At 38.3% G+C, this 24,367-nt stretch overlaps 1 protein-coding gene across 6 annotated transcripts in view; it reads right to left on the bottom strand.

Annotated features, from left to right (window-relative positions):
* Positions 1–24,367, bottom strand: part of Lpar1 (lysophosphatidic acid receptor 1) — a 126,901-nt gene that overhangs the window by 34,602 nt on the left and 67,932 nt on the right. For all 6 annotated transcript variants that reach the window (XM_013023313.1, XM_013023316.1, XM_013023315.1 and 3 more), the window contains exon 3: positions 16,464–17,211. In XM_013023313.1, the coding sequence (XP_012878767.1) occupies positions 16,464–17,211 (748 nt within the window). The remainder of the gene's footprint in view (positions 1–16,463; positions 17,212–24,367) is intronic.

Below are 24,367 nucleotides of genomic sequence, written 5' to 3'. Positions count from 1 at the left end.
ATGTTCTTCACAGCACTAAGTAGAAAAGAACCAGATCTGACAGGGGCTGGTGGCCCACACCTGTAATCCTAGCTACTCAGGAGGCTGAGATCTGCAGTTGGAAAGCAACTTGAGAAGGAAAGTCTATGAGATTCTTATTTCTAATCACCAAAAAGCTGGAAGTGGAGTGTTAACTCAAGCAGTAGAGCACTAGCCTTGAGCAAAAAAGCTTAGGGACAGTGCCCAGGCCCTGAGTTCAAGCTTTAGAACCGGCACACACACACACACACACACACACACACACACACACACACACACACCAAAAAATAGGAGGAGGAGGAGGAGGAGGAGGAGAAGGAGAAGAAAAGAACCAGATCCAGCAGGTGGCACCTCAGAATACAACTCTTCTCTTGACGTTTACATATACATGTGTATATATACATATGTAATAGTCCATCTATCTGAAGATAGCTTGACTTCTCTATATATGTGCATATTCATACACATTATAACACATCTGAACATATAAACATCCTTGTGAAAGGGGGATAAAATTGTTTCTTGCATCCAGGATGTCTGAGCAGATGGCTTTATGTAAAACACCACCACATTCATCATTGCCTAGCTACTCATCATTGCATAGACCATGCAAGCCTGACACTGGAAGTGGTGTGAACACTGAAATCCTGATAGTTTCATACTAACATTGAGTTACTAGGATTCTACATTCCTTAGTTAAATGAATGATGGATGGAATAAAGATATGAATATACTGAATCTCTAATATAGAACCTTCAAAGAGTAGGAAAATGTCACTCATATACAGTCCTATGAAAGAAGCTAGATGGCCGCAAGGAATGACCATCCTAGATAACAGTTGCAACCACTAATTGTAGCTGGCAATAGGTGGTACTTTAACATATGCAAGGGCTAGGAAGGCATGGAAGGTAGGAGAAGGTCACATTTGCCTCCACACATACTAGTGAGCATCCTTAGCATTTTCACAATCATCTCATTTAGGAGAAAGTGCATTCCCCAATTATAGATGGAAACAGGCAGATTGAACACATTGCCTAAGGTCACATAGCTAAAGTGTTAGCATCATTTGGCTGTTTAAACTTACCCAGGAACATTTGAGTTCAAATCCCTAATGCTCTAGGTTTCCTGTTCTCAAGGGGAAAAGGAGCTGGGCACCAGTGGCTCACGCTTATTATCCTAGCTACTCAGGAGGCTGAGATCTGAATATCACAGTTCAAAGACAGTCCAGTCAGGAAAGTCCATGAGAGGAAAAAGAAGAGGAGGAGGAAGAGGAGAAGGAGGAGGAGGAGGACGAGGAGACAACGGAGGAGGAGAAGATGGAGGAGGAGGAGGAGGAGGAAGAAGGAGAAGGCAAAGGCGAAATGGGGCAGTATTTCTTAACTATCTATGAGCAAGTAAATGATTTATCTTTTCCCTGCAAACATGCAATTATTAACAGGTTAATGAAAAATAAACATTTTTGCCCCACCTCTTCTGTTGGAAGAAAGAGAGAGTTTCTCTTGAGAACTGTACTGCTGCTAGTTCTCCAATTTGGGCAGGCCTAGGAAATGCCAGGCAAGGTAGGAATGGCAGTTGACCGAGCTTTATTCACAAGTTCTCCTGTTACAGACTGAGCAACAGCAGCACACAGATAATGGCACAACAGCCCAGTGTCCTCTGGCCCCTCACAGCATAGACTCATAGACTCTGTACCAGCAGCACCCTTGTTCTGTCTACAGATTCACATTCTATCCACCAGTAGCCTGATTAGCCATGGTGTGTCTCTGTGACTGAGGTATGAATGCCGGGGTACCAATATGAAGATGCTAGACAGACCTGGATGGAAGCCCTGAATTCAGTCTGCTTAGCAAGCATCCCAGGTGATTCAGATGGTGGTGGTCCTTGGATCATACTTGGATCACATTGGACTGATGGGAGTGTAGGCCTTCATGATTCAGAGAAAGAAGTGGCCTTAGAAGTCAGGTGGACTGCCCAAAGCCACACCAACCAGAGACTCTGGAACTAGAGTACAGTTAATAACTTTGCATTCTATATCACATTTCTTACTTATCATTCCAAACATATTTCTTTTTTAATTTGGGTCACTGTCCCCTAAGCAACAGCTGTAAAAGCATTCACAAGTTTCCATTTGCGTGGTGCTTCCTATAAAAAGAACTTTCACATTCATTATTATGTATAATCCTCAAACTATTTTCTGTATTTATTACCGAAGGGACTGATGTTCTGGCAGTTTATAATTGTTCCCAAATATACTCTATTTGGGACATAATACCACTTAATTAGCTATGATGATTAGTAAAGCATTTCAACTTTTTAGAAGTTCTTAACACTAAAAATATTAACCCAGGGAGAGCTCAAGTTGGTAGGAAAGAAAATGAAAATGAAATGTCCTTAAAGTCTAATGAAAACAAATTAATCCCAGAAGAGGTAAAGTCTGATTTAGTACATTGCATATATATATATATATATATATATATATATATATATATATATGGACATGTTAGAATGAAAATCCCTTGTACAACTCTTTATGCTAATAAAAAATATGCCACTATCTCAATAAAGTACCTGGGAACAAAATTACATATACCATTATCATTAAAATTATAAATGAGTAATGACAAGGAACACACTGAACACATGACTGCAGCAAATTATTTACTAAAATATTATAGGCAGATCAATGCATACAAATGCAAATGTCTTTCCTATTCTTTTTTCTAATCTTAATATTATTTTAAAATTATGAACGCTTTGGTGGTAGACTTATTCCTTGTTAAAAGGTAGAATTTATTCAGATGAAACTAAAATATTAAGAAATTTTATTACAGATTTAAACCAATCTTATATCTTACTCCATTAATATAGCAATACATATTACTGCTAGCCTTATTAATCAGATTTGCTCATCCACTCTAAATAAAATTACTTTCATGTATGAGTGACTCTAAATACTCTAGAATATGTGCGCAGGGCCTTAGAACTTGTGTTTTTAATTAAAACATCTTCATTTCTCCCCTAAAATATTAGAAATTGCAAAATCAAATAAAGCTAATGCTTTAATATCTAACACACACACAATACACACACACACATACATAAACACTTTTAAAAGAATGTCTAAATACAGACTCTCCTGGTTTTATTCAGAAACTCACTGATTATAGCTCTTCAATTTATAGCCTGGCTTTTTCTTTGGAACTGAGCCACTGTACAAAAGAACAGTGCTGAACACCAAGTGGTCAGCCAAGTTAGCAGAGTCATGTCTTCAGTATAAAGCAATGAGTCACTGAGGGCTACATAGATGGTTCTAAACTTTTCACTTCACCAGGTCCTTTAAGGCTAGGTTCCTACACAGCTTTTTCCTCTCTCCCAAGAGAAAGAAAAATAACTTCGGCAAATGGATTCATGCCTGCCACATGAAGAGAGGCCTTCTCTTCTCAAGTATAGAAATGTGCCCATGCAGAATGAACTCATGGAAAACCCCGCTTAAAATGCAGTGTGCCTTGTGTCAATAAAAGTCTACTTCAGCAGGATAAATAGGTAAAACCATGAATTTCCAAGCTCCCAACGCCAGATTAAATCCCACTTCTTCAAAAAAGACCCTGTCATTGCTAGGTCACTGTTTTAGACCTTCATATTTGTTTTGGATCATTACAATAAGTCCTCTATTGGTAGAGGAGACCTGCCAGGGTTTCAGTGAAGCTATGACCACATTCAGTCTAGACACTATCATCTTCACTCAAATACATGATTTAAAAGTTGCTTCTCTGGGGCACAAAGCTATAATTTAGACCTGAAAATATCAAACGTACAAACACAAGAAAAAAATAAATATGCCTACATGGGGGGGGCGGGGGGACTAAATTGTACTAAAATGCTTTTGTCAAGGGGTATGACAAAGAATATGTAGAAGAAGAAAAGTTTTAACCTAGATACTTATAATATTACCTATTCCTAGACAAGCATAGTTTGGGAGAAACAAATGTAAGATTCTATAAACTGGATATGACCCTTTATCTCCAGAGTAAAGGGAAATCCCAATGGACTTAATAATCTCTCTAGGACAAAGTGAAAGATTATAAGAAGAAAAACTATGTAACAGTTGATTCCTTTCTAACATGCTTCATTTCTCAGCCAATGACGTATGTGCATCTTAGAGTCGCCAAATAAAATACAGTATCACCAGATACATATGAATAAACAACAAATACTATTTTTTTAGTATATCATATGTTTTGACTAACGATAAACTGCATACACTAGAGTAGTCTCACAAGATTATATTGCCTGGTGATGTCATGGCTGCCTTAGTTTAAATGTTCTCTGTTTGCATAATGATGAAGCAGTCTAACGTATCACAACATGCCAGAACACATACCCACTGCTTAACAACACATGACTGCAGAATGTCTTCACAATTACGTGTAGGGTGCTGAGTTTGGCAATTTTTTATATATGCTAGGAGATACATATATATATATATATATATGTGTGTGTGTGTGTGTGTGTATGTATATATATGTGTGTATATATATGCATATGTATTTGTATATACACACATATATCTATGCTCATTCACATTTTGTTCATCTATATCAGAGAATAAGAAAAGATGCTTAGAATCCAGACACTGGTGGCCCATGCCACCATCTCAGGAAACTGAGATCTGAGGATTGCAGTTCAAAGCAAGCCAGGACAGAAAGTCTATGAGATTTCTTATATCCAATTAAGCACTAAAAAGCTAGAGGTACAGAACAGTGGCGGAGTGTCAATCTTGAGCAAAAAAGCTACCCAAGAATGTGAGACCCTGAGTTGAAGCTCTAGCACCAACACAAATAAGTAAATAAATGAAGAAAGTGTAAAGAAATGATTTCAAAAGTCCAAAGAATGTAAATCTCAAGACTAGGATCATTTCTAGATACAACAGCTGGCTTTGTATTCTGTTGCTATAACAATAACCAGAAAGATCAACCACAGACATTCTTACAAGACTATTATAGACTGAAAGATAATATAGAAAATCACATTCCAATTATACTTTAGAAGTGAGTGTCATCTTTTTCTGGTCATGATCTTTCAGGTCCGGAAACACACACATGTCACTCTAGACTCCTTCTTATTTTTTCATAAGATACTAGTTTACACATATACAAAGCCATCGTATTCCTTATGTTAGTAACCATTCCAAATCCATTTACCTCATGACTAATTTTATGATGCTAATCATTACTGATAGTCAACTTTTAAAAAATAAGGTATTATGCCAATGGGAAATATAGACAAAATAATTAATAAATAGCATGTGAAAATTAAAGAAGATGCCCTTTTTACCCCCAGGAATGTAGATAGGATTTGTATACCTACTAGAAATTGTTATCATATGTAACTACATAAATAACTTCAGTATAAAAAAGTGATTGAATATTTCACTACATTCAATATATTCAAATAATTCCTTTGCCTGGGTACATTTGGCTAACCCCTATCCATTATTCAACATGTAATTCCAATATCACTTTTACCTTCAAATACTGTATATTCACCTGTAGAGTTAGTAGATCAAAACTGCCCTGTCCTATAGTCTAATAGGACTTTTCCTACATAGAACAGGTTCAACAACGTGAAGTCTGGGCACTGCTATAATAAGGACATAGCTTCATGAAAGCATAGGACATTTCAAAATGAAATTTACAGCTTACTATCAGAGCCTGTGGCTAGACCACAACACTACTTTTGTATTACATCACAGATACTGCAAAAATAAAGCCCAACCAGGATACATAATAGTGGATCTGGTGACAAAAAGAAAAAAAAATAAGGGTAGAGAGCTTCAGGATAAGACCTGAGAGTCGTAAGGCCTGGCTCCCTTTTGTAGGTGTTCTCAGTAAGCCAGATACTGAGCTACCTACTTTACATAAATTAATTCATCTAATACTCATAACCACTTGATGAGAAAGGTCTTGCTCTTCTTATTTTATTATTTCTGAAACTGAGTTTCACAAAGGTTGAAGTCTTTTTTTTCCCCAGGGCCACGGTTGTGAGGAGACCTGTCTACCTGGTTTATTTAACTCCAAACCTAAGACCTCAGCATCTCATAGGCAACGCTTATCCCCAGTGCACCCCCATCCCAAAATTAAAGAGTCTCCACATCATTTATTCCCTTTAAAAACAAGCACAAATATTCAGAGTCTCATTTGAACAAGGTCTGAATCACTTTTAATATATCTAAAATAAGAAAGAGCCTCATGTCCTGGGGCCCTCTGTCCATACCTCAAAAGGAACTCTGTTAGGTTCATGTGGTTTTCTGGATTTTGTTTCTGTTAAATATTTCTTCTGAGGAAAAATATTTGAATGAGGATGGGTAACCAGAGGGTATACAGAACTGGTGTTTGAAAGTTGTTTTCTCTTTTGACCTGAGCTTGGGGTTTGGGGTCTGGGCAGAACTGTGGGAGCTTTGCAGGGTGTCTCTTCTGACGACTATACACAGTGCCAAGCCAGACCACTGGCTGGCCAAACAATCAAGGCTGTCATGAATATTCTCTCAGGTTCTTCCTCAAAGAAGCCTTCATAGGGACACCATGGGGACCCAAGGAGACTTGAGGTAGCTTTAACTCCTTTTCAGAGCAACAGGATGCGTAACTTGGTTACCTGTGGCCAGGGAATAAGAGACATTGTGTTCACTCTCTTCCCCTAGCAACAAGACCAACTGGGAGGCCTTCTTTTCCTGCCACAGAGCACTTCACAGAAAAAAAGGCCCCAAATGTCACTTCTTTGAGACAATCTCTGATAAACACATCCAGCCCCTTGAGTGAAACAGTGTTTGTACAAGTGAACAAGTAAGCAAAGCACCATTTATAGAAAGGAAATATTGCCTTTTGCTTTTACTTCATTTCCACTTCTAAGTTTTCTATTAGAAAACTCTGCATGGTTGGTCCATAGTAGTTACTCTCCTAACTCTCTATTGATAGAATAGATACTGTCTATTTATAGAATAACTAGAACATCAACTATCTTGTAAATCAAATTGGCTAACTTCCTCTTAGAGATAGAGACACAGAGAAATCAATGCAGAAAGTAACTTGACCAGAATCGTTCAGATAGAATGAAGATTCCAGAGGTATCCAGCCTCAGTGAGTAGAAGTGCGAAGAAACACAAACACACACACACACACACACACACACACACACACACACAATAAAGGCCAAATTTAACTTTGGAAAAGAACCAGCTGAATAAAGACATTAATACCGGGCTGGGAAGTTGGCTCAGTGGTAGAGTGCTTGCCTTGCATGCATGAGGCCTGGGTTCGATTCCTCAGCACCACATAAGCAAAAAGAAAAAAAGTGGTAGAGCGCTAGCCTTGAGCTGAAGAGCAAAGGGACAGCGCTCAGGCCCAGAGTTCAGGCCTCACGACCAGACCCCCCCACCCCCCCAAAAAAAGACATTAATACCACATTGTTATTAAGAAAGTTACCATGCTGCTAATATGTATAAAAGCTATGCAATATGGAAACAACTCAGTGTCAATTGCATTTTGTCAAAGCTTCCTTTTCAGAGATTACCAGCTGGTTATATGTAATCAAACTCAAAAAGACCCTTTGTATGGGATCCAGTTACCTTTATAGCCACAATGTTTACCATAAGCCTGGCTAGCCAAATAAATCCATGTTGGTATTTAGAAGAAAGAAAGTTATGGAAAGTATGGATGGAAATAAATAGGAGGGAAGCCTTGGAGCAGTAAAAATAGAACCTTAGTGACAGTCAGGAAGCCCCTGGGTCCTGGTTTAGATCATGAGCTAACTCAAGACATAAGTTTCTCAGCTAACTTGGGAACTTTAGTCTCTTGTAACATGAAGAAATAAAAGTGATTTTTCGGGGCTGGGAAGGTGGCTCAGTGGTAGAGTGCTTGCCTTGCATGCACGAGGCCCTGGGTTCGATTCCTCAGCACCACATAAGCAAAAAGAAAAAAGCTGGAAGTGGCACTGTGGCTCAAGTGGTAGAGCGCTAGCCTTGAGCTGAAGAGCTGAGGGACAGTGCCCAGGCCCAGAGTTCAGGCCCCATGACCAGACCCCCCCCCTTCCCCCAAAAAAGTGATTTTTCTTTCTTTATTTTTGGTGCCAGTACTGGTGATTGAACTCAGGATATGAGTGGCTGGTGCTCCATTACTTAAGCTATACCTCTTCTTCTGGCTTATTGCTAGCTAATTGGAGATAAAAGTTGCACAGACTTTTCTGCCCTGGCTGACTTTAAGCTTTGATCCTTAGATATCAGCCTCTTGATAACTGGCATGAGCCACCCAACTTATTTGCCTTTTTACCCCTTAGCATGTAACTAGTAGTGCTAGTGTACCTGCTGAATTACACTGAAAACAGAAGCACCAGACGATCAATGTCATGGTCAAAGGACATGGTCTATAAGATCCATCCAAGTTCTGGCACTTACAACAAGAATGACAAGAATGCTCAGGCTAGGCACCAATAACTCATGCCTGTAATCCTAGCTACTTGGGAGGCTGAAATCTTTGGACTGAGGTTCAAAGCCAGCCCTGGGAAGGAAAGCCATGAGACTCTTATCTCCATTTAGCCACCAAAAAGCCAGAAATGGAGCTGTGGCTCAAGTGGTAGGCCACAGTTTTGAGCAAAAAAGCTAAGGGACAGTGAGCCCCAATATTAGCACACAGCACGCATGTGAGCGCGCGCGCACACACACACACACACACACACAATCATCTTTATAGACACATAACTTACCCTATCATAATGCAAGGACTTAAATATAAAATGAGGAAAATGCAAGTGTCTTTGGTTCAAGGTACAGATACACAAGTGGTGCCAAATACCTACTCTGGCATGAGAACAGGGGTAATAAAGTATAATTTAGCTCTGGTGGTGACCATTTCTAGGCCAAATCGATTAAAGTAGAAAAACAAGTGTCTCCTCTTTTTCCTGAAAGAAAGAAGTCCCACCCAGATTGATTTTACTTCATGCCCAACCCAAGGCTCCAAAACAAAAACCACACGTTCATGAGGATTTTCTCTTTCCAAATTCTGGTTCTCTTCCAATGATCCCAACGAAACTGTCACCATCAAGAATAGAGCTGGAAAGAGAAAGAACTTACATCTCAAGGCAGCCTGTGGTCAAATAAGGAAGAGTGCCTTCACTGGTACAGACTCAACGGCGGAACAGACGCAAAAGGAATTCTTGGTAAAATGTCAAGTGGGGAGAAATCCAGCCTGGGGAAGGGTGATGTGACTTCACATGAGGACAATGAACTTTGAGTTAAGTACACCTTGAACAAAATATTCCCTCAGTGAGAAGCAAGTGGGTCGCTGGGACTGCAAATGCCCAACAATGGAAAAGGGCAACTGAAATGGGAGCCTTAGCATCACCAGAAACAAAAGAGACAAAGGAAGTCTCCCTTAAAGCTTTCTCTGCTCAAGGACACAAAGTGCAGGGAAAGACAGCATCAATGGGTTCGCAGACTTTCAGGTTAACAGCACACTTACTCTGCTAGCTTCATTTCAAAATAAAGCCTTTGTTGGTAGTTTTCCCACATGAACTGTGGAACTCCTAAGTCTGAGTTTGAATCCTTGCTCCTTATACTTACTGGACTATGTAGCCTTGGGCAAGTTACCTAGCCTCTCTGTGCCTCTGTTTTTACTACCTAGGAAATAAGGATAAGAAATCAAATTGGTACCTATGTGCCACAGGGTTGCTATTTGCAAATACAAATTTCTAAGGTAGGCTAACACTGGGCATGTGATAAATACTGCATAGGTAGTGAACAAGTGAAAATAATTATTAAGTACTCATTCAAAAGTAGCTCAACTACAAGCTTATGTTTACCAGTTGATATTGCCATCATAAACCTCAAATTTTTGTGGTATGTGTGGGGAGGGGGATACTGGGGTATGCACTCAGAGCCTGGGTGCTGTCCCTTAGCTTATTACACTCAAGGCTAGTGTTCTGCCACTGAAACCACAGCTTTACTTCCAGCTTTTAGGTGGTTAATTGGAGATAAGAGTCACAGACTTTCCTGCCCTGGCTGGCTTCAAACCACAATCCTCAGATCTCAGGCTCCTGAGAATCTAGTATTAGAGGCATGAGCCACTGGAACCCAACTAAGATGCTTTTATTTTTAAGTTGGCTCTTAGGAATTTAGCTGTTGACCAGCAAACTTTTCTCTTGGTCAAAAAGAGCAGATTTAAAACCCATAGATCATTTAGACATAGTGAAAATCAAAACCAGAGGCTTTCTATACACAGTGATCAAGTTATAGTGAACCCCAGAATAAATGAAAGTGAAGCACTCTTGTTGACAGCACACATTGTAGCCAGTCATTTTCCAAGCTACTGTATTTTAATTAGCAGTCACAGAACATAAACCAGGCATAGTGGCTTATGCCTGTAATCTCAGCACTCAGCTAAAGCAGGATGATTGACAGGATGAAAGCCAGTCTGGACTACATGATGAGACCCTGTCTCAAAAAGAATTAAATTAAAGACATTCCAGAACTTCAGTAGAGCTCCAGAAATTCTAGCTAGAGCAACAAGGCAATAAAAAGATATAAAAGGAAATCACATAGGGAAAAAAGAAATTAAAGTATCTCTATTTCCTGATGACATGATTTTATATCTAAAGGATTCAAAAGACTCCTGGAGCTTGTTGATAAATTTGGCAAAGTATCAGGATACAAAATTAACCAATAAAAATTACTAGCCTTTCTGTATGACAACAATGCACAAGCAGAGAGGGAAATCAGGAAAACACCTCCATTAGCAGTAGCCTCAAGAAAATTGGGGAATAAACCTAATCAAAGAGGCAAAAGACCTTTATAGCAAAAACTATAAAAATTTGAAGAACAAAATCAAACATGACAACAGGAATGGAAAGATCTTCCATATCCATGAATAGGAAAGATTAACATTGTAAAAATGGCCGTACTAACAAAAAGTAGCTATGAATTTAATGCAATCCCCATCAAAATCCCAATGAAATTTTTTACTTAGACAGAGAAACAGTCAAAAAATTCACATGGCAAAACAAAAGACCTTGAATAGCCAAGGCAATTCTATTCAAAAAAAGTAATGATTGTTGTATCACAATCCCAGGCCTCAAGCTCTACCACAGAGGTATGGTATCAAAAACATCTTGGAACTCGTACAAAAATAGACCTGAAGATCAATGCAACAGACTAGAAGACCCGGAAATAAAACCATGTACTTACAGTTATTTGATATTTGGTACAGAAACCAAAGATATACAGTGAATAAAAGATAGCCTCTTCAATAATTGGTGTCAGGAAAACTGAGCATCCATATGCAGAAAACTAAAAGTAGATCTTTTTTTGTCACCATACACAAATATCAACTCAAAGTGAATCAAAGACTTCAACATCAGACCAGATCTTTTAAACTACTACAAGGAGCAGGAGAAACTTTAGAATAGGCAGAAACTTTTTGAAAAAGAGTCCCAGGGGTATGGCAGAGAGAGAACTTGATAAATAGGATTACAGCAAATTAAAAAGTTTCTGCACAGAAAAAGGACATAGTTACTAAACTAGAAAGATAAGCCAACAGACTGGGAGAAGATCTTTACCATCCATACATCAAACAAAGGCCTAATAATCAAAATATACAAGGATTTCAAGAAACTAACTTCTCCCAAAGCTAATAAACCAATCCTAAATGGGAGAGACTTCTTAGAAGAAGAGGTAAATATGGCAAAGAAACACATGAAGAAATACTTATCATCCCTGTCTATAGAGGAAATGCAAATCAAAACAACTCTGAGATTATACCTCACCCAAGTTAGACTGGCCAACTAACCTTATTGCACTGTTGAGAATATAAACCATTCTGGACAGCAGTCTGGAGGTTCTTCAAAACACTAAATATACATCTTACCTCTGACTCAGCCATACCACTCCTGGGCATCTACCCAGAACATCACAAGCCAGGGTATCATAAAGACACTGGTACAGCCATGTTCACTGCTGCACTATTCATAATAGCTAAGTTGTAGAAACAGCCCAGATGCCCTACAATAGATGAGTGGATGAAAAAAAATGAGTTACCTATACAAATGTAATTTTACACCGCCATTAGAAAGAATACTATTATGTCATTTGCAGGGAAATGAATGGACCTAGAACAAGTCGTGTTAAGTGAGGTAAGCCAAGCTCAGAGATACAAACAGCGTATTTTCTCTCATGCAGAAGCTAGATCTAAAATACACTGCAACATAATAAATTACACAGCTCTCTATGCATTCATACACAGTAAAATGAAAGGAAGACACTTAGGAGAAGATCAGAAACATACAATGCCTTTTGTGCATCTGATCATACAAAATAATATTTATTCAAATGAACTCTAGGAAATGGAAACAGGAAGATTTTTTCTTTTTTCTATTTTGTTTTCTTTTCTTTATGTCTTGTTTGTCTGTCTGTCTTTGGGAGTATAAAGGAAGGCACAGAAATGGAGGAACAAAGGGTAAACAAATGCAGCAAAGGTACTAACTGGACACTATGCTGAAAATGAACTACACAGCTTGTGAATGAGATGGGATGGAAAAATTGGTAGAAAGCTAGGGAAGGGGTGACCTTGTCCAAAAGGAAATGTATTTTTTGCCTGACTTAGGTAACTATAACCCATCCATTTTTAGCCTTTCCAAATAAAAATAAGGGAAAAAATAAACCATGGAACCTAATAGAAGTGTAGTAAGGTTTGGCTCCCTACCAACCAAATAAATTATCATTTACCGCAATTAATTCACTGTGGCTCACTCTAGCATCCCATTCTGAAGGCTCAGAAATTTGTTTTTTCCTCCACTTTCATTCAGTCAATAATTATTCATTGAGCACCTACTTTGTGCCTGACAACAGTTATAGGCATGTAGAGAAAACAGAAAAGAAAGCACTATAACCCCTGCCTGCCTGCCCTCAGCAAACTGACACCCTAGGAGACAGATTCGATCTTAGAAAACAAATGTGTCCAAGCCAGAATGAAAAATAAATAAATAATAAAATAAAATAAAAGTCAATAGACTATAATGAGATGAGCTTTGGATAGACCACAACTCACTTTTTTCTCTGAGATCAAACCATCCCTCCCTTATAGTCATGTATGCAGAGGCACAGACAATTCACACAGGCCATACACTGCAAGTATAGTATTCAGCCTCCTGTTGACAAATATCTGACATTCAGAACTGAATTCTCTAAGCTAATCTTTCCAAATATCCTATCATATATACCCATTCTCTGATCCTTACTGCTTTTCTCAAAAAGTGCATTTATTTAATTTCTTCTTTCTCTACTACAATCACATCCTTCACCTATCTATCATCTTGGAGTTCTCTGTGTTCTATGACTATAGAAATTACGATATTTATTCTGCAGAAAGGCAACGGTATTAATCTTTGTGATGTTTGCTTGCTGAAATCTCTGAAAGCAACACTATTTCTGCTAGATTCAAGTGTGAGGTTTGCAGTTATGGCAGGGAAAGGGATAGTTAGAGGAGGTATACACTGAAATTGTAGCTCAATAAAATCTCAAAATAATTGGCTCAACTTGCAAAACAACCCATGAAGCACAAAAGTTAATTGTATATGAATCATTAAGTATAGTGTATGATGAAAGGTACTAATATTGTACAAAGGTCAAACATAAAACAAGAGCCTGGCAGGTTCATAGTCCAGGCTTAGTAGTCATTTACTGAAGGTAGTTTCATAAAGGAGAAACAGTTCTTGAAGTTATACTAGCAAAAAGCACACACATCTGAACAGTGCCAAGTGACATTTAGAGATCATCAGCAAATCAACAGCTGCATACACACAATAAAACCTCATGTTATTTTGTTTTATACAAAAATAGTACCCGTGGTAATTAAGATGTGCTTTCTCTACATCATGGAAAATATGTGTTTGGGGGGTATAGAAAAGTTTACTGTCTCCTTGATAATTCATGTACAAGGAGTCAGACTCTTATGGCTCATGCCTATAATCCTAGCTACTCAGGAGGCTGAGATTTGAGGATCCTCATTTGAAGCTAATTGAAACAGGAAAGCCTGTGACTCTTATCTCCAATTAACCACCCAAAAGCCAGAAGTAGAACTGTAACTCAAGGGATAGAGCACCAGCCTTGAGTGACAAAGCTGAGATAGTGCCCAAACCCTGAGTTTAAGCCTAACTACTAGCACGCGCGCGCGCACGCGCGCACACACACACACACACACACAAAAAAAAAATATCCTTGTACTCCCACTATGCTTTGTTGAGTGGTATAAGATCATCTCAGGACTGAGGGGATGGGGTCACCAGTAGCAATATTGCCTAATTGATCAACAATGTGTCTCTGCCCTAAGCAAAGTCAATGCACCAACCACAATGTTAATTTATTTAATGATAGTTAGAGTTCTGTCTCCTTTTAGGGTACACAGAAGACATATCCCAAATTACATTCCTCTGTTCTGCTTTATGAAGAATAAAAAGAACAAAATTACAAGAATTTTCCACTGAATATCTGTAGAAAAGATGAAATAATTAGGTTTTTGCTATGCTTGCTTTGTTTTGTGCGATACTAGGATTGAACCACAAAGATGCTAGGCAAGCACTCTACTACTGAACAACATCCTCAGTCTCTAAAAGGTTCTGTTTAAAAACTTAAACATATGTCAGCTGTTGGTGGCTCACATCTGTAAATCTTAGGTATTCAGGAGGCTGACATCTGAGGATGAAGGTTTGAAGCCAACCCAGGTAGACAAACCTGAGAGACTCTTATCTGAAATTAACCCACGAAAAGTCAGAAGTGGAGGTGTGGCTCAAATAGCAGAACATCAGCTTTGAGTGAAAAATCTGAGAGTACAAGGCCTAGAGTTTAAGCCTCAGTACTGGAAGAAAAGGAGAGGAAAGGAAAATAAAGGCAAGGCAAGGCAAGGAAGAAGGTAAACTATAAATCTCAATATATCTATGGAGAAAATGAAATTCAAGTCAATAATGATTTAAACCAATTTTCCACTAAAGAAATATTCTATGTCTATTCCTTGGGTGAATGTATTTCCACAGGCCAGTCAGAACCTAGAACTTACTCATCTTCTTTAACTATTTTCTACATACATAAGTATATGAATATATTATTTCCAATCACTACCAAGAACTTTTTCATCCACCAAAAATAATTTAAATTTACATTTGCTTTAAATTTAAAGGCAAACGTTATTAGAGTCTATAAAAACAATAAAATCTTTGTCTTCCCCTCAAAATCAGAACTGATTTCTGTTACTACAGAGAGAAAATTAATTCTAAAAGAGAATTTTTGTGAAGACTAGTAACACAGAATATCACTAATTCACAATTTGTTACGTAAATCTATATAACACCTTTATATACTTGCCTCCAGTATAGTAACAATTATAAAATACAAAGACTAACTTAGAAATAGACTGCAATGAAATAACCATAATAAAAGAATACTTATAGTATACAAAGCATCTTCTATTTAGCTGAGCATTGGTAGCTCACCTGGGTAATCCCAGTTCCTCAGAAGATGAGATCCAGAAGACTGAAATTTATAGGTTACATAAAAGTTTGCTAGGGCTGGGAAGGTGGCTCAGTGGTAGAGAGCTTGCCTTGCATGCATGAGGCCCTGGGTTCTATTCCTGAGCACCACATAAGCAAAAAGAAAAAAGCTGGAAGTGGCACTGTGGCTCAAGTGGTAGAATGCTAGCCTTGAGTTGAAGAGCTGAGGAAGAGTGTCCAGGCCCAGAGTTCAGGCCCCACAATCAGACCCCCCCCCCAAAAAAAAGTTTTCTAGACTACATTTCAAAATATAAGCAGCAAAAAAGCAGGGCCTAGAGGCTTGGCTCAGATGATAGAGAACCAACAAAAATTATATATATATATATATATATATATATATTATATCATATATACTTAGCATATATATGATATAATCATACATTGTATTAGAATATAAGCTTATATATAGATTATTGATTTCAAAGCCAACAGAGAAGTTAGCTTAAAACCATGGTCAATACTGAAAAAAAGATGAAGTCACACACTCCTTACATATATTAGGAAACCTTTCAAAATCTAAATGAATTTGATGGGTTTTTGGTGTTTTCTTTTTCCTGTCTTCCCAACCATAGTAGTACTGGGATGGAGCCCTGGGCCTTACATATTATAGTGTTTCCCATTTTAGAGAGTCATCTTCAATGACGCCTTTCATATGGCCATCATGAAAGACCACGATTGAGCTGATTCTATAATAGTAGAGTTGGTAAGCTGAATTTGCCACTTGCCTTTCATATGAAGTTTCCTTATCCCCTCTACATTCTGCATAGAGATGTAGTAAATATTCATATTGATGCTTACCACTATCATGCAATAAGACACTGACAGAGTCCGTATAGTAAGGTACATTGGGAGACGAAACTCACCAAGCACAATGACCACAGTCTTCAGAAGACTCATCATGGTATCCCGATTGCGTCGTGGTCCAGAGCTATGCCGAGACATTCTCATAGTCCTCTGACGAACATAGCCAAAGATGTGAGCATAGAGAACCACCATTACCACAAAGGTCACCAAGTTGAAAATGGCCCAGAAAACTAAGTATGAGTCACTGTACAGGGGTGCCATGTTTGAACAATTTTCAATATCACAGATACAGTTCCAGCCCACACTGGGAATGGCCCCCATCACAATGGCCATAGTCCAGATGACCACAATGACCACCACCACCCGCCGGTTGCTCATCCGTGTGTGCAACTGCATGCGGAAGACCGTAATATGCCTCTCGATTGCAATAGCCAGTAAATTGGCCACAGATGCTGTCAGGCTGGTGTCAATGAGGCCCTGACGGAGAAGCCATGTGCTAACAGTCAATCTCCGAGTATTGGGTCCTGTGTTGAACATTAGGTAGAAGTAGGCTAACCCAGCAAAGAAGTCTGCAGCAGCCAGATTAGCCATTAAGTAATAAATAGGAAAGTGGAAGCGACGGTTGACGTAGATTGCCACCATGACCAGAAGGTTGGCCAGCATGATAAAGATACAGACGGTGATTCCAAGGCCCATCACCAGCTTACTGACTGTGTTCCATTCTGTGGCAAGATACTTCCCACTCCGGTTGTAAAAGAAAGCAATGGACTCATTGTAGAAGCACTGTGGGTCATTCATGGCTGTGAACTAGAAGAGAAAGGAGGAAAGATGGTGAAAAATAGTTTAAAAAGAGAAACCACATAGCCAACTTTTTGCATAATAATACTCTATAATTTTATACTAGCCTAAGTTTTCTAACAGTGCTCAAGATTAAAGACACTTGGTGATATATAAATGCCAAGGTCTCTGCTTGGTGGCTGCATGTCATTGAAGTCTACTAGAAAAAGCCACACGGCCCAGAAACCTTGCTTAAAATACATGAGACAGACAAAAATTTTACAGAAACTTGCAATTGGATTATTTACCAGAATAAAATTTATTTGGACCTGTTATTTAGGGAATCTGTAAACACACATGGTTTATCGATAGGATATCATTGTCCTATTCTGCACTCTTACGCTCACATAATATGTTCAATCTGTGACAGATGATTTGTACTCATCAGTGCTAACATTTCAAAGAGGTCAGAATACATTGAAAGCTCGTTGGCCAAAGCCAGCATTTGCTGTTGAACATTCCTGTGGTCAGCGCAGCCTACCCCCACAGCTCCTCAACTCCAGAATAGCATCCATCAACCAACCCATGACTTTTTCTTTGAGGAGGACCTAATATAACCTCCAAAGGACAGTTGATACTTGACACTGCTCACAGAGTAAAATATATTTAGATGAGATGAGATATATTCTTTCAACATGGAGTACATCCTTCCTAACACATTTACCTATTTTTCAATGATTAGAATATATTTTCTTATCATTTATACTAATACTTGAATCCAAAAAGGATTGAGGCATATAAGACAATAAAAACAAAAGTAGAAAATAAAAAGTCACAAAGAAGAAACTAGACAATTAACATCTCACAATTAACATCTTTCTGAAACTAAGTTTGTGAGGCTTCTAAAATTAGAAAAAACTTCTTGAAGGCAGTTCATATTCTTTTTATCTTGTCATGCTTCTAATACACTACTTAATAAATATGACAGATTTAAGCACTATTTTTTAATATTCTACTGAATTTCCATAGACTGTATACAAATTTTAACAAATACTAGAAATTCTAAAAAGTATGAAATACTGAAGTGTTAGTGTTCTAACATGTCTGGATATTGAAGTCTCTTTCCTTATCTAGACTAAAACAGCTCTTAGATCACAATATTAACATTACATACTGTTTGCTGTATAAAAACTTACCTCTTAATTTTTCTGTGTATTAAACAACTAGTACATCTCTTGCCATCTTAGATACATATTGCAGTGCCTTACTCATTAAAAATCAGAGAACTTGGCACATAGTGTTTTATTCCACTCCAAATCTTGTCATTACTCTGGGTCATTCATCTACCTTTCTTGCTTTTGCTTTCCTGACCTCATCTGTAATGATTGCATTACAACAGTTGCCTACACCCATGGTCACACCCTGAACTTCACTACCACCCACAACTTTCTCCCTTGGAAACACTAGTGACATTCTAAGTATTCATTTCAACTTCCCAGTCTTCAGATTTTATTCAGTACTGATTTCTAGTACCGTAGTTTGTGAGTGTGTGTGTGTGTGTGTTAGGGTAGCAACTTCCTTGACTCTCAGCTTTAATCCCATTGGAATACCTTTCCCATCTTCCCTTTTTCTCTCATCCAGCTAAAGATTTTACAGAAACACAGTCTCTCCTTGAAGGCATTAGAATCATCAGAAGCCCTTCAGGAATTCAGATTTGTATTTCCTCTTGTTTGAAGAACAGCTCTACAGTGACGATTCAGTATATAACATTACCAGCAAAGTTTCTGGTAGACCCATAATCACATTTTAATTTGTGACACAAAACATAGGAACACATATATTGTTTGATAAGTAAAATCTATAAAATAGTCTCACATAAACTCATTCAGTTTCTGCCACTAAGTAAATAATGACAAACCTTTATGGTTTCTTGATTTTTGAAACTTAGATAAGAGGACAGAGGGCTTTCTCATTTAACCTCTCTGCTACACTGTACTTTCAAGACAATATAGCAAAATAACATCAATTTCTCATGTACTAAAAGCTCCTAAGAAGGCTTAGAGAAAATCCACACTGATACTAGTGTTAAGTTCATGGTTTTTCTCTTCAACTGGGACTTTAGTGCCCACAACAATCTGGTTTTCTCCCTAATTGTTACTCTACATATTCAATGCAGACCAGTAACAATTTTAAACTTATCTACTGTTCTCAAACTTTTGAGCCTTGTCTTCCCCCTTTAGCAGCAGTTGCCAGAAAAACATACAAATTTTCTGATGGGGGGGCATGGAAAGGAATGGGAAGGGGAAACAAAGGAGGAAGCAACAATGCTTGATAAGAAATGTACTCATTACTTTGCCCATGTAATTGTAACCACTCTGTACGGTATTTTCACAATAAAAAAAAATTTTCTGATGGAAACTCCCTCAACTTTTCTACCACAAAAAAGGTAAAATTACTTGTCTAATACTCTATTCCTTCCCCCTCTTCCATTACAACAGAAGAGGCATGACCTTTGCCTTCCAAGTACCCTGAGTCTCACTTCTTCCTACAATTTGAAGAAGCTTCCATCATCAATTGCTTTCTTTCTTCCAGTCACGTTCCTTCTTTCCCCAGCTCTAGGCAAATCATTGGCTTGTCTATGGATTACCTCTCTTGATTCTATCTTCCTTATAATCCTCAAAACGTTTTTCCTGTAAATAGTCTCTATCCCAAAGGCTGTTAGTTTGGACAACTCAGTATGTCCAAGTAGCCTGAGTACTAAACTTGGGAATTCCACCTTTCTTCTACATCTTCATTGTTTGAATTAATGATACGGAATCTCAATTCTCCTTTTCAAATATCTGCTAAACCTGTTCATTCTACTCCACCCTTAGAATCATCACTTGTATTACCACACTGGCCTCCTAAGCCAATCTCTTCATTTGTTGTCTTTCTTTTTTTAAATTTTTTATTGTTATTATAGAGGAGGAGAGAGAGGGTGAGAAGGAGGGAGAGAGAGAGGGAGAAAGGGAGAGAGGGAGAGAGGAAGGAAGGGAGAGGGAGAGACTAAGTGATTCCCATACTTGTGGAATAGAATTCCTACAATCAGAATCTCTACTATATGGATAAAATGTTTGAGATCAAATTTATTTCACAGCAAACTCTACTGATGTTCTCACATGAAGAACACTATCAGACACATACATCATCCAGGTTTTCCTTCCTAAAGACAATCTCTATAGTGCTTGCCTACCAAGAATAAGGCTCTGCATTCAAACCACAATACTTCCTGGAAGACATGTAGGAAGGGAAGGAGACAGGAAGGTAGGGACCTAGGGAAGGATGGAGGGAGAGATCTAGCAAGGGAGTTCTGACTGACCTGTAACAGTATGTCATGAGAAAGGCAAAAGAAACAAAACAACAAAAAGCAACAAATAAGAAGAGGGATGTCAAGGGAAGAGGAGAAGATGAATAAAGAGAAGGGGGTAATGCAGTCAATAATTCAATGTATATAATAAAAAATTCAAAAGAGTAAGGGAAGGGATGGGAGGTGAGAATGTTCAAAGTGGTGACATTGACCTGGATGCATTGTATTCATAAGCTGCTTTGCTAAATGGAAACTCCTTTGTACAAGTACTTAAAGATAATTTTTTAAAATAAACAAAATAAAGATAAATTGCTAAAATGGAAAAATAAAAAGTAGCAAAGCAAAACAAGAATAAGAATACAAGAACCAAAATACAGGCAAAGTAAGACCCATAAGGCATCACTTTTCACAGTTATAAAATTAAAGCAAATATCTAACATAATTCTTAAATGAGATTATAGTTATAAAAATAATAACAATAATTTGGGGTCAAAGATCACTTACTTGTACCAGTAAGAACTTGAACTGGGAAAGCATTAAAATATATGTAAAATTATCTTATTATTCAACTAAGAAGCAAAGCATAATCAACTATGGCAATTTAAAAAAAAGTGAGTTTAAGCCAGGCACTGGTGGCTCATGCCTGTAATCCTAACTACTCAGGAGGCTGAGATCTGAGGATGATGGTTCAAAGACAGCCCAGGCAAGAAAGTCCATGAGACTCTATCTCCAATAAACCACTACAAAACCAGAAGTGGTGCTGTGGCTCAAGTGGTAGAGCATTAGCCTTGAGTTGAAAAGCTGAGAAACAGTGCCTAGGCCCAGAGCTCAACCCCATGACCGGCCAAAAAAAAAAAAAAAGAAAGTTTAAATATGCTGGTTCAAAACCCACCAATTAAGAGGAGAGGGAAGGTTGAGGGGAGAAGATTAGAGGAGTGGAGAGAGAAAAGGTGAGTGAATATCGTTATAAGAGTCAATTTTTATACATATGTGAAAATGGAATCAGGTAATTTGAAGGAGGAGAACAATGGAAGGAGTTACATTGACCAAGATGTGTTGTACTCATAAATGAACATGATAAATTGAAACCCTGTAGTAAACTACTTGAAAAAAATAAAAAGTGAAAATAATTTCAAAACCTACAAATTACAATAATGTTAGATGATGAAGACTTTTCATATTACTGAAAAAAAGAAAAAATGTGGACAAAAGATGAACATTGCATAGAATTAAAAAACCTAAAATTTTTACAGGGAAGATTATAAAGGATTTTCTTCCCATCTTTATGAAAGTATATCCTGTTGCAAAACAAATAGAGGAAACACAGTAATTTTTTTAGAAAATTACTCTAAAATAAAAAACTACTACAATTAGAAATGTCTCTACAATAAAAAGGATTACCAAATTTGCCATTCCCAACAAAGATACAGCTAAGGTAGAATTGTTTAAAATTACATTGTCCTCAGTGGCTGAAAGCCCACATTCATGCCATTTTCTCTTTCAGTAATTCTAAATCTCAGAGAGGTGGGAGCAGGCCTCAGTGGCTCCTGTGTAGAGCAGATCTTCTAAATCTCAGAGGTTTGTATCAACCTGTCTGGGATTTCATCAGTCATCACAAATGTGCCAAGCCTGAACTCTAAAGAGGCACGTACACACGGAGTTCATCATCCCTGTGCTCTGCATGCATTCACTCACAAGCATTTAGGGAATGCCAGGTATGGACCAGGCATTGGTCCTTATACTGGAAGGGCATCAAATGATACACTTGAGTGCCAGTTCCAAGCACCTGATGTTGTAGTCTTTAACATCTTGCAAGACAATTACGTGTTCATTAGCCAAGACAAAAAGGGAACACCTGGCATAAACTCACAGACTAGTAATTAAACCTTTGTGATTTACTAAGTATTCAGGCAAGAATGCAAGCATGTACTCTACTGGAATACGTGAAGAGATTTTAATCTACACTGGATAGACAGCCAGCAACAAAATACAAGTAAAGCCAATGTGGTTCCCACTTTTATTGAAGTCCAATGATAGAGAAGGTGAGGAGCTCATGGGTCCTCTTCACTAACCAGGTCTCTACCTGAATTTGATTTCCACCAAATACTCTGGTCTCCACTAAGTTCTATTACTGCTCTATGCCTCTATTTTCACATTTTTAAAATTAAAGTATAAAGGATTTCTTTTCTTTTCTTTTCTTTTTTTTGGTCCAGTCGTGGGGCCTGAACTCTGGGCCTGGGCGCTGTCCCTCAGCTCTTCAGCTCAAGGCTAGCGCTCTACCACTTGAGCCACAGCGCCACTTCCGGCTTTTTTCTTTTTGCTTATGTGGTGCTGAGGAATCGAACCCAGGGCCTCATGCATGCAAGGCAAGCGCTCTACCACTGAGCCACCTTCCCCGCCCCAGTATGAAGGATTTCTAAGACCAAATTCTCAACTCTAGTCCTTAAATCTAAAATAATCACTTTAACCAATGAAAATTAGAAAAGAGGTAGCAGAGAATTTATTTACATGCCATTACGTTAACCACGAGAAAAATATCTCTCTCCTTTCTTTGAGCCTCAAATTAGAAATAAAAAACAAAAAAAGAAAGACCAAGTTTGGTAGCACATGAATTGTAATCCTAGCACTCTGCAGGCTGAGATTTGAGGATTATGAGTTCTAGGCCAGCCTGAACTACACAGTAATACACTAGCTCAAAAAGAGAGAGAGAGAGAAAAGTAAGACAATTTCCCCCTAGAAGCAGAAAGCCACAAAACAATGCCAACACAACTGAGTTCTTCACCTATTTTTTTCATTTTACTGAATGTGCAACTAATAAATTATAAACGATTTGCCTAAGAAGGCCCATTTATGTTAAATATTAATTCAGAAAGGAATCTGCAATAATATAATGTATAAATTGTAAAAGGAAACAATGGAGCCAAATGCTGGTGGCTTACTCCTATAATCCTTGCTACTCAAGAGGCTGATATTTGAGAATTGTTCAAAGCCAGCCCAGACAGACAACTCTTATCTCCAATTAACTACCAAAAAAGCCAGAAGTAGGGCTGGGCATGTGGCTCAATGGTAGAGTGCTTGCCTACTATGCACTAAGCCCTGGGTTCAATTCTTCAGTACCACATTAACAGAAAAAAGCCTGAAGTGGTGCTGTGGCTCAAGTGGTAGAGCACTAGCCTTCAGCCAAAAAAGCTCAGAGACAGTACCCCGTCATGGCAGAGCACCAGTCCTCAACAGAAAAAGCCAAGTGAGAGTGCTAGGCCCCAAGTTCAAAGTCCCATACTGGCACAAGGGAAAAAGCAGAAGAAGAAGAAGGAAGGGGGTGGAGGGGGAGGAGGAGGAAGAGTAGGAGGAGGAAGAAGAAAAGGAGGAGGAGGAGCAGCAGGAGCAGGAGCAGGAGCAGTAGGAGAGGAAGGAAAAGAAACTATAGGAAACAATAAATGTTAAGTCAATAAAAGTATTTAATCTGCTGAAGTTCCTTTCTACCAGGCTGAGAAAACGTGCATTGTCATACTTAGAAAATTTTCAAAGAATTTTCAATGGTCCCTAAGAGAAGGAAGGGTAAAAGCCACCAATTCACTAAGATGACTAGTAAAATACAATATAGTTTTTAGAAGCATCACTGTGCTAAAAGAGAACTGTAAACTACGTTAAGAGGCTATCTTGGCAAGAGATTATAAAAACAGATGAAGACTGTGTTTTAAGTACCACTGAGAAAAAAAAATGAGTTCTGGCCTCGGCAGAGGCAATGCCTTAGAACCAAAACCCACTCATTAAGCGAGGAATCCTGACAACAACTTCCATATCAGTGAAAGAGTAGACCACATACAAAAGAGTAATCAT

The sequence above is a fragment of the Dipodomys ordii genome, unplaced genomic scaffold (genome assembly GCF_000151885.1).
Source record: "Dipodomys ordii isolate 6190 unplaced genomic scaffold, Dord_2.0 Scaffold67, whole genome shotgun sequence".
NCBI classification, from domain to species: domain Eukaryota; kingdom Metazoa; phylum Chordata; class Mammalia; order Rodentia; family Heteromyidae; genus Dipodomys; species Dipodomys ordii.
This window is presented reverse-complemented; position numbering and strand designations above follow the sequence as displayed.